At 35.5% G+C, this 10,962-nt stretch overlaps 1 protein-coding gene across 1 annotated transcript in view; it reads right to left on the bottom strand.

Annotated features, from left to right (window-relative positions):
* LOC111085934 overlaps positions 1-10,962 on the bottom strand; it is a 46,266-nt gene that overhangs the window by 2,971 nt on the left and 32,333 nt on the right. The window contains exons 3-4 of the mRNA XM_022386828.1: positions 1,627-1,856; positions 818-981 (exon numbers count right to left, since the gene is read on the bottom strand). Of these exons, the coding sequence (XP_022242536.1) occupies positions 818-981; positions 1,627-1,856 (394 nt within the window). The remainder of the gene's footprint in view (positions 1-817; positions 982-1,626; positions 1,857-10,962) is intronic.

Raw genomic sequence — 10,962 nt, 5'->3', positions numbered from 1 at the left:
CTGTACGTTTTTCTCTCAAGTTAAACAAGCATCAAATTTTAAATGTACTTCACTTTTAGTAACTAATGCGAATCTAATATACATATCTTCTAACGTCATTTCCTCTGAGATAATTTTTGAATTTAGTAGAAAACAGTAAATACCTCTAGCTTAGGGTTCATAAAGTTTCCAAAACAAGACTCACATTCTATATAGATACAACATAGACTTCTTATATCTCATTCTTCTAAAGTAATGTAGGTATAGGGATAGAGAATTATTTTTCACTTTTAAAAACATCAGAACTTTGGAGGGAAGAGAGAAACATATAACATCAGTTTGAGTTGAAATGCAAAGTGGAAAACAAGTTGAGAAAAAATTGTTTTAAAAGGCCCTTTTTCTTATACAAACACTAGAAATAGTGGTTAGGTGTAGAAGGAAAAACGGAAATATGGGTAATTAGCTTTGTAGGGCCTTAAATAAATACAACACTTAAGAGTACATTTACTAAAACTCCACATCTGAGTTGTTGAAAATACCCAACAACATATATATACGACTTTAGCGTTTAATTTCTATTTTTCCACTTTTGCCGAATATTTGGGGGAAGGGTACTTCTTGACATTCATTTCCTTGTACATCAGTTAATGTACTCACCTTATTTCAACACAGTTTTAGTGAACGTTTCTCTAGTTTTTGGCATTAACACGAGAATTTGAAAGAATGAACATGATAACTAGATGAGAGCTCATTTACATATATAATTCAACTAACCATAGTGATGTTATTGTAAGATATGTTTAATAGAGCTGTTAAGATGCGAATAAAACCAACTCACCAGACATTCCATCTGAGCGTTTACCCATATAAGGTGTACACTGTTTCTCTGCAACAGGCCTCAGATCACCGAAACGCTGAAGGTATTTGCTGGTGTTGTGGTGGCACATCAAAGAGGTCTGCATGTAGCTATCAGATAGGGTATGTTGCAGAGTGTACAGATGCCTGGCGACATTAAATAATACATTTCAGTTGAACAAATTTACCACAAAGTCAATTTTAACTCTGTGCACTGATAATCACAAAATGAAAACAAGCTAATCTCTTTTAACATACATAAAACAAGGGGCCATTTTTCCATCAAGGCTTTCCTTGCACACCCACCCTTGTAAAGCAAAAAATTTAAACCTTTTTATTTTTTAGATAATCATTGATTCTCCTCATACATTTTTGGAAAGCTTCCACTACTGCTGTCGGCAACTCATTCCATATGTCAATCACACTTTTAGAAAAATAACTATTTCTTAATAAGACCTATAACGTGTCCTAAATATTAAACTTTAGAACTCTTATACTATTATCTTCAAAATCCACCAGAAGACAATGTGAGGCCTTTATACTATAAATCCCCTGAATAATCCTCTAAACTCCAATAAGATCATTTATAACTTACCATTCTTTCCAATTTTACACAAATGTAGAATAGCTATAACTGTTCTGATGTAAATGGGCACTGGCTAATATAATTGTTTCTTATCGTTGAAGGAAATAAAAATAGTTTAAAACTCTATTTGCATGCATAAAACAATGTGAAGCTCGAGTATAAATCTTGTTTCAAAATATAAGGATAACAAGAATAATTACCCATACCTTTTTGTTAGTCCTACATCAGAAAGTTGAGGAACTAAAGTCTGTGACTTCCGAAGAACTTCTCGCCTACCCTTACTACGACTCATAGCATCTCGCAAAGAAAACATCCAATCATCCAAGCCATGTGGTGTCCATAGTAACAACTGTCCTTCCTGCCCTACTTTGATGGCTATTACTCCATCTCGTTTTTTGTCTGCCCATTGAAGGCCATCGACATCAGCCAGATTAACCTACCAATATTTATAAACGATTTCTCTGGTATTTGATAAATAATTAGTTCAAAAGAGATATCAATCTAAAACTATAAATTGGTCTCGTTCTTTATTAAAAAGTTAAAACACAGACAAAAATTTAGAAAATGTCAGCTCCTCTACGATTGTTGTTTAAAGTAATTCATCATTTTCTGAACGTGAAGGGCTTCATGTATTTTAGACTTGATGTTTCGGAGTTTGTATTGAGTAAGGAAGGAAGACAGCCTTAATGGCCTTCTTATCATCTTGATTTTTCTTATGACGTTCTTATATAATATGAATGTGGAACTTTGAAGTACAAAGTTTAATGTTTCAACAAGTAAGATTTTCATAAAGCAGTAAACATATGCACAAATTGTACTTTTAAAAAGTTACAAACTGAGCAGTGTTATATAAGCATATTAAAGCAAGATAATTTTCTGATGCTATAGACATGGGAAAAATAAGTTATTAAAAAAAACAAATCGTTTTCTCTCTTTTTTGTCGAGAACTTGAAAAACATATCAAAATATTTTGTATGATGTCTCAAATGAACAATGCATTCAAATATTATACCCATGGCTTTATAAATATTGAATAAAATATTGTATTTGAATCTATCATGACCTCTCAAACTAATATTCAAAGTTCAACTAAGAATTTCTAAATTACAGAGGTTGAGAATGTTATATTTAAATTATTTTGGAGCCTCACCACAATGTTACAATCCATATCACCCTGTACAATCATGCACTATCTAACGACCGAGAATCTTGTCAACATAGTTTGTATTGCAAAAGACTCCGTCATAAAACTGTTATGTCCACAGCACATCGCTCCTCTCCGCAAGCACCTGTTTCAACAGCCCAATAACACTGATAACCATACGCAATACTTCTAGCAACTTGACCAGTATGACTTCATATGGAACAGCATGATTACCTATTTAATTCTCCAACTGCTTGATGATGTAATGATTGAACAGATGTAACAATTATCTGTTGGCCGTTTTTCCAGATGAGATCGTTCTTTATTGAATATCGTTGCATGGGAGACATGGCATTTGTCACTGAACTTTGTGTCCATGGCTTCTCACCTGTTATACGACACAACACTTTGCTGACCAAGGCTATGATATGGCTTGCTGCAAATCTCTTTCTCGATAATCATGGTGTCATAACACTGATCCGTATCAGTTTGTCATTAGGTTCAAGGGATTCCCCTATCTTTATGACCTGAGTGAATATTTTTTTATTATAAAGAGCTGTTACACATCTATTCCGAAAGAGATAAAAAAATTTATGCCAAACAATGTCAAAATGTAATTCTGGTACATGCCATTCCACTGCTGTCATATATTGGCTGTAGTTGTCACATGACTTGCTGAATTAGAAATTTTAAAATTGTTTTAATATAACACACTCAACCCTCAATAGAAGGTGAGTATTTCAACATTTTGTGTCGAGTTGCGGACTCTTTCATTTAATAGTAATTATTACACATTTTAATTATCAATCAGCATGAGAGCTATTGTAAATTATCAGGATATTAAAAAATCTGCCCTGACCCTCTCCTCATACTATTCTTCTGAAACCAAAGCGCTACAAGTTCAACTACCAAGCTCAAGTCTGAAGCAAACAAAAGTCAATCCTACCCATTACTATATCCTTTAATTCACCATATATTTGCAAACACACTAAACTAGACCAACTGATGTATTAAGTATATATATTTGGTTCATATGGTCCTCTGAAGTGGTACACCTACTAGTTATGAAAAAATCTACTTTTGTCTTAAACGTGTTCTGAGACTGATGCTCTACCTAATGAGCAAACAGACATATTTGCAGTATACTTGTGGATTAACAATTAAATAAATTATAATGTTGTTCTAAATATTTGAAACTATAAAAATTACTTCAAAATTTACAAAAAAATGTGTTTGTCTGCATTGGAATTATTACTCCTTCTGACAGCTTATGTTAAGATTTGCAAAAAATATATTTAAGTACATATCAGCATAACTAGGCTACAAGAATACTTTCACACTTTGGACTTTTCATATATTGTACAGTGTAATTAATTGAAAAGTAACAGTACATGATAATTCAAGCAAGAAAAATGATAGTTTATGTTTGTGAATTTTTATGATTATAACTACATCATTTTATTTATAATAATTACTTTTAATAATTAAAATTTCACTTGAAAGAATGTAATGTAATGCTTATAGCTTTAAAACACTAACGCAAGGATGTAAATACATAAGACATTTATCAAAAACCCATACTCTTTCAATCACCTGCTTCTTACCCCAACATAAATTTATCAAATAGTTTTGAGGTATTTCAAGACAATATCTATCATGCCTCTGTATTATTCTCAGATACACCAATAATTGGTAGATTCTGTTGAATAACAGGAATTTCAATCAGGGAATGTATCGTTGTGTAATTCTGAATCTTCTGATTTTTACTGGGTTGTGAAAGAAAGAGACTGAACACAAACCCAAATTTCTCTGCTGGAGTTTACCCTCTTTAGGCTGGCTTTTTATCTGGTCAGTGCACATATTGTACACTATTTAAACCTCTGCTTAACATTTTGATTCAAATTTGGCCAAGTCAAACCACCATTGCTCTTTACTACACGTGTGTGTAACATCTTGCTCCAGTCTTTGTGTATTGCAGTTTGAAAATTTTCTGCCTAAGAGGTCTGTAGACCATTAGCTGCAACACAGATTGAGAACTACATCTTGGAAATTATGGTACAGCACACCTTCCTGCACTCGTAGTTGATCAATATAAGTACCACAGCTTATGTGTCTCTATGCTACGTTCTTTTGTTTTTCTGATCATAATTTCCCTTGTTGCACAGCAAGGAGCATTCATACTAGATTTGGGTCTTTTAGTTGTTATTGTCTAAGCTCATGAAGCATTAATTGCGGTATCCAATCACTAGTTGCATCACCTACCATATATGGCTTGACATCATTATAGCACAAACGGTTTTAATTGCTACATGGTTTCCAAGGTTGGGATATTCGATAAAAGGACAGGATCATATCACGCAGTAAATGATTCATTGGTATTTCTGTACTGCAGGCCCAAACGATGCAGTAAGCAAAGGCCTGCTCCTTCAATGTTGTGATCCAACATGCAATCATCCCTTCTGGATTTTTAAAGTTCCAAAGCCACCTCAGTGACGCATAATCCACCTGAATGATGAACTTTCTACCATGCTGGTAATGTAGTTAGTGTTGCATGAAAACCATAACTGCAAATAGTTCATTCTTTGTCATACAGCATCTGCAAGCAGGATCTGTGAGCTTACGGCTAGCTTACATGATTACACATAAGCTTCATCCTTGAACTGTGATAACACTACCCCAATTCCACTTTCACTGGCAATAGTATTAAACCCAACACCCTATTGTGGATATGCCAACACTGGAGCTTCAACTAAAACAAGCTTTAGTGACAAGAATGCTTGTTTGCACTCTTTTAACCCTCTAAAAGGTGCTTCGGATTTACTGAGGGCAGATGATTGTGTGACAGTCTTGGAGAATCTGGTCACAAAACGTCAGTAATACGATGCAAAACCAAGGAAACTAAAAATTTCTCATTTGCTCACAGGTTGAAGCCTCTGTGATCTTGGCAGGGTTCAGCAAAGACTCCATCTCTACCCACAATATGACCAAGAAGTTCCACCTGTATACACAGGAGTGTACGTTTCCCTATTTCAACTGGAAACCTGTTTTATGATCTACTAAAGTCCTATTTTCAAGCTTTCAGCAGCAGACCTAAACATGTGCAAAAACACCAAAACATTATCGTAATATCCCAGGCATATTTCCTATTATAGTCCCAAGTAGATTCTTCAAGAAATCAAGTTAACACAAAAACTAGTTTGCCCCTGAAAAAGTAAGGTCCAACTTTCGAGCGCACTCAGGTTATAGGGTATCGTATTTTTGTGTCCCATTGTAGCCCCTTTAGCATAAGCTCTCAGGCTGAAAGGCATTATGCAAAACTCAAACAAACCATCATGTGTGGTGTAAAGAATCTTAGCTTGATTCTCGTCATCCAATTTTATTTTCCACTATCAAGATACCAGGTCTAAAGACGTCCATATATTCAGAGGAAAAAGGCATCAATGTAAGTCACCTCGTTCACCAATCAAACGTCGCCACAGATCTTTGTTGTTACTCCTATTCTTCCAAACATTTGCCACTGAAAGTGACAATGCACTTTGTGAAAGCTGTACGATTCCGTTCTTTAACAGCCGTTGTATCTCATATTGGCTACATCCTAGTGCTCCAGGGAAGACTGTGTATTGGTTGTTTAAATGAACATGAATCACAGAAGAGTTTTCTTAAGTGTCTTATGTATACTGTTAGTTTGTAACACATTAAAATGTGCACAAATTAAATATTTTTGGATTCCCTGTTGTGACAGCGGTATGTTTATGGACTTACAATCCTAAAATCTGGGCTTGACTCCCCATGGTGGACAAAGGAGATAACCCAATTTGGCTTTGCTCTAAAACAAAGAAACAAATTTATTTTGTAAAATATTGTGATATTCCAATTGTGCTGTAATATTTCTGCCAGTTTTCTTTTCCAAAATTTGGGAAAAAAGCATGTGTTACAAGACACTTTAAAGTGAGCTGTGACTGATATAAATGATTTTTTTTCTTATTTATTTTACTGGGAAGATATACGAGAGTTGTTTAAAAAGTTTATGGTCTGACCTAAACAAAAACAGAATGTATGATTTTTTTAGTTAAATGTTAAGTTTAAACCTTTTTATAAATAAACAACATGTTACATATAACTCGACGATCTGATTTTGTGTGTTGCGGATTTTTAAAGGAAATAAATGAACAGTGTTAAACGTCATGAAGAAGATCGAACTTCGTGCCGTGATCAGATATTTTGTTGAAAAGAAAATGGTACAGCAAGAAATCCCACAAGATATAGAAGCAACATTAGGAGAGTGTGCATATTCAACAGTAAAAAGTTTAAGTATGGTAGACTATCACGTGAAAATGATTCGAAGTCAGGTTGTACATCAACCACAACAGAAATTGTAGATACAGTTCACGATTTGATTATTTATGATAGAAGAAGTGCCATTAGACAGGTAGCAAAGGAAGTGGAAATAGGTAAAAGTACTGTAGCAAGCTTTTTGAATAACAGTTTGGGTATGAGTATGGTTACTATGGGTTCCAAAAATGTCACTTAAGCAGAAACGAATTCGAGTTACTGAAAGGCAACGCCTGCTCCAATGGTTTCAATAGATTCGTAACTATGGATGAAATGTTGGTTTACAACTTCGACCCAGAGACAAGAAGGTAAAGTTTGCAATGGAAACACCTAGGTTCACCCACCCCCAAAGAAGTTCAAGTGTTACAATCCTCACCTGGAAAGGTCATAGCATCTTGTTCAAGAGAATGCCATAATTACATGCAGAACATCTGCACGAAATTTTAAAAAAATACCCAAATATACCGCACTAAAAGCATATTCTAAACTAGTTATAGGATGAACAAATTAGTAGCTATTTCAGCTATGTAACATTTTCATTCTAATAAAAACCCAATTAAGGTTGTATAAGAGTGCAAAACAGAAATGTATTTGGAATGGGGTCAAACCATTAAAGGAGATTACTATGCATCCTCAATCAACAATTGCATCAAGAAATCAAAGAAAAGAGAAAAGGTGTGCTTTTTAATCAGGACAGTGCCCCAGCTCCCAAATCACGTGATGCTTTGAACATCATCTATGTTGTTGGCTTCGTCAGTCGCCACCCATACTCACCGGATTTAACTCCAAGTGACTTTTTCTGTTTTCTAACCCTAAAATCTTTGTAAAAGGTCAAATAATTCAGACTGATGATGATTTCATACATATCGTCCAGTCATGAATTAATGACCAAGAAGGATATAAAGGTATATAAGAACACCTCTAGTGCAAGTGTACAGACTCAGGATAAAGTTATTTTAGAAGGGTATAAAGGTATATAAGAACACCTCTGGTGCAAGTGTACAGACTCAGGATAAAGTTATTTTAGAAGGGTATAAATGTATATAAGAACACCTCTGGTGCAAGTGGTATAGACTTAGGAGAAGATTGTATTGAAAAATAAATCATAGTTGAATCAGTATCTCTTTTTTTTATAGGTCAGGCCATGAATTTTTCGGTCGCCCCTCGTACATGCACTTGTAAATTTTGTGATTACAACCATCACGCTGGTTAGTATAGGGTGTTAGAAAATTCACAATAGAGACCACTACTTTTTGTGAGTATAGCTTTAGAATAATTAAAACCTTGGTTTGTATTTTACCTCCAGTTCTTGTACTACTAGCCTCAATGAGGCCGCATGGGCGAAACGTTGACTGAAATAAAAACTTCATTATTATCGGGAGAATAAAGGTTGTTTTATTTCTTTTTGTTCGATATTCTGTTCGATACATGGTAGACTGTAAATGAGTAATGAAGGGTTTCAACCTAAGTAAGTTAAACTTCCATAAAATGTGATACAAATTCCTTTTGTGGGTAACAAGAAGGTAAGTGTGATTTTGTATGAATTATTGTAACTTGTGAGCCAACAAGATAGACATTTTTAATAGTCATGGTCATATTAAGAACATTTGGACAACTAAAACTCACCATCATCTCTGAGAACTAATGTGAAAGTTTTGATCATTGTTGATGTTTTTAAACATGATTGTAGTTTTTTGTTTATCTATGAATACAAGTACAACGCTGTCTAACAGAGCTAGCTGATCTGTCTAGATATACTACTATATTTAGTGAACAGAAATGTCAGTTGAAGCTTTTTCCTTTGTTTGTTTGTTTTTAATTATGCACAAAGCTCCACAAGGGCTATCTGTGCTCTGCCCACCACGGGTATCGAAACCCGGTTTCTAGCGTTGTAAGTCTGCAGACATACCGCTGTACCACTGGGGGGCATTTTCCTTTGTATGTGTGTGTGTTGTAAACTGTTAACAATCAACCAGTAGTTGATCGCTATTTCATTTAACTTTTAAGCCATGGCTCAGCATTACCCGTTATTTGATGTTCTAAAAGTTTTATTTTAAGGTTGTTAAATCTAGACCTTTCATAATTTACAGTTCTTCACCTAAGACCAAGATCCGCATACAATATCAAATAGTATTGTGTTATCTGTAAGAATAAGTATAATATGTAACTAGGTTCCAATTTAAAAGCCCAAATGTTGAACTTAAGCCTGTTTATAGTTAAAACATCAGTTACAATCTTAAGTGTAATGGTAAAACGCTGGCCTTCAGTACACTATTCAATACTGTTGTACAAAACTTCCTTAAAAATCAACGGAACAATACTCTCCACTTGTGAATAGAAACCAGGGAAAGTCGGCTATGAAATACTTTTGTATTAAATTCCCTGTTATGAGTTAAAATCAAAGTATCGGGAAGTGAAAATCTATTGTTAAACTGATCGTCAAATACATATCAGTGTGTTGGTTATTTAAGTATTTCCAAACTATAAAACTATTGAGAATGTTTCATGTCATTTAAAACCGCAAAAGTATCCTTTGATAGATTGTTTAGGCAGAATATTCATGATGAGTGCACAGGACTGGGCGGCAACTGTCTGTTGTAGAAAAAACACAAGTGTAGAGGATGACGTCTCGAACGTCTTCCGTCTTCAGGTTAGTGTGTGAACAAACAAAAATGGCAGTAGTTTTGGTTTGATATCTCCCAAGGTTCAAAAGAATCTTTGGGGTCTGGAAATCAGCCCGGGATGTTCAGAAACTGTTGTTTCTCTTCACCTCGCAAGTGAGGTTGAGAGTCAAAAATAAATTTGAATGTGGAGAGACTTGGGGCTTAGTATGTTTAGAAGAGCTGTTTGGCGTGAAGCATTAGGACGTGGCTTGGTGTATGCCGCCTAGAGTCGACCAGAAAAGAAAAGCAAACCCACTTTCACTAGTTAAGCACAGAATATTCTACCTGACTACAGTCCAGTGAAACCAAAATGCAATTAAGGCTACATGGGGATACCATTGAAGGAAGGAGTGATAGGCATAAGAGAACTAAATCAACTTTATTTGTCTATGGCCTTGTGGTCTTCTTGAAGGGGGAGTGATTGAATGGAGTTTTTTGACTGAAGGGGAATCTGTCAATTGGGATGTTGTTATCTTTATCATCACTGGGGATGGGCGTTGTAAGAGGGATAACGTGCCACACGTCTCGTCGGTAGGTTCGTGACTCAGAGGCAGAGGATAATAGGGAAAGTTATGCGACCATGATGGTTTTAGGGTAAATATCAGCTTGGTATCCTTTGTGTTTGGTAGTTGTATGGGTTTGGATTTTTCCGGTCTAATGTTGTTGTATGGTAGTAAAATGTTCCGGTTTCGTGGGTTGTTGTAAGTGTCGTCTGTGTTATCTTGTCTTTGCTTGCAGAGGCTAGAATGGTAGGCATCTGGGTTTATTGGTTAGTGACGGTGTTGCATGGACGACTCACTTGGGGTGTTCGTTGGAAGTCGTGGTTTACGATAAGTTTTTCAGCTCTGAAGTGAAAGAAGTCTAGGAAGCATCCATGGGAACGAATGAAATCCACTGTTTTTCGGGGAGATGACAACTTTCATACGGTATGATGGATTTCCTGTTTTTCTTTAGATAAACAGGTGAAATGCATGTATTTTGGTGCGTGTGTATTTCTCTAGGGCTTGATGTATCTCTTCAGTGGTAATGGATTGATCTACGATTCCCAGAAAAACTATATGTAGGCTGACACTGCTTTTGGAGGATTGGCATTTCACGGATGGGTTAAAGTTGCCACATATATCTTCTCTAGGTCTTCAGAAGACTAGAAGTTTATGGAAATGTTTTGAACGTTCTTAAGTGTGAACGATGGTTCTGAAAATTTCGCTCGGGTGACTTTAGCCTTAAAAACTGTGATGGCAGGGGGCGACATGCTGGAATTGATATTGATGCTCTGGAGACGTTTGTTGAGTCTAACCCAAGGCAACACACTCGTGAAATGGCCCTGAAAATATGGGAAAACTCCTTAAAGAAGGTGTTTGGGTGCCTCACGAACTCTCGGATGATCATCGTTTCCTACGTGT

The sequence above is a fragment of the Limulus polyphemus genome, unplaced genomic scaffold (genome assembly GCF_000517525.1).
Source record: "Limulus polyphemus unplaced genomic scaffold, Limulus_polyphemus-2.1.2 Scaffold723, whole genome shotgun sequence".
Taxonomy (NCBI): Eukaryota; Metazoa; Arthropoda; class Merostomata; order Xiphosura; family Limulidae; genus Limulus; species Limulus polyphemus.
The sequence above is the reverse complement of the archived record's forward strand: the minus strand, read 5'-3'. Positions and strand labels throughout refer to the sequence as shown.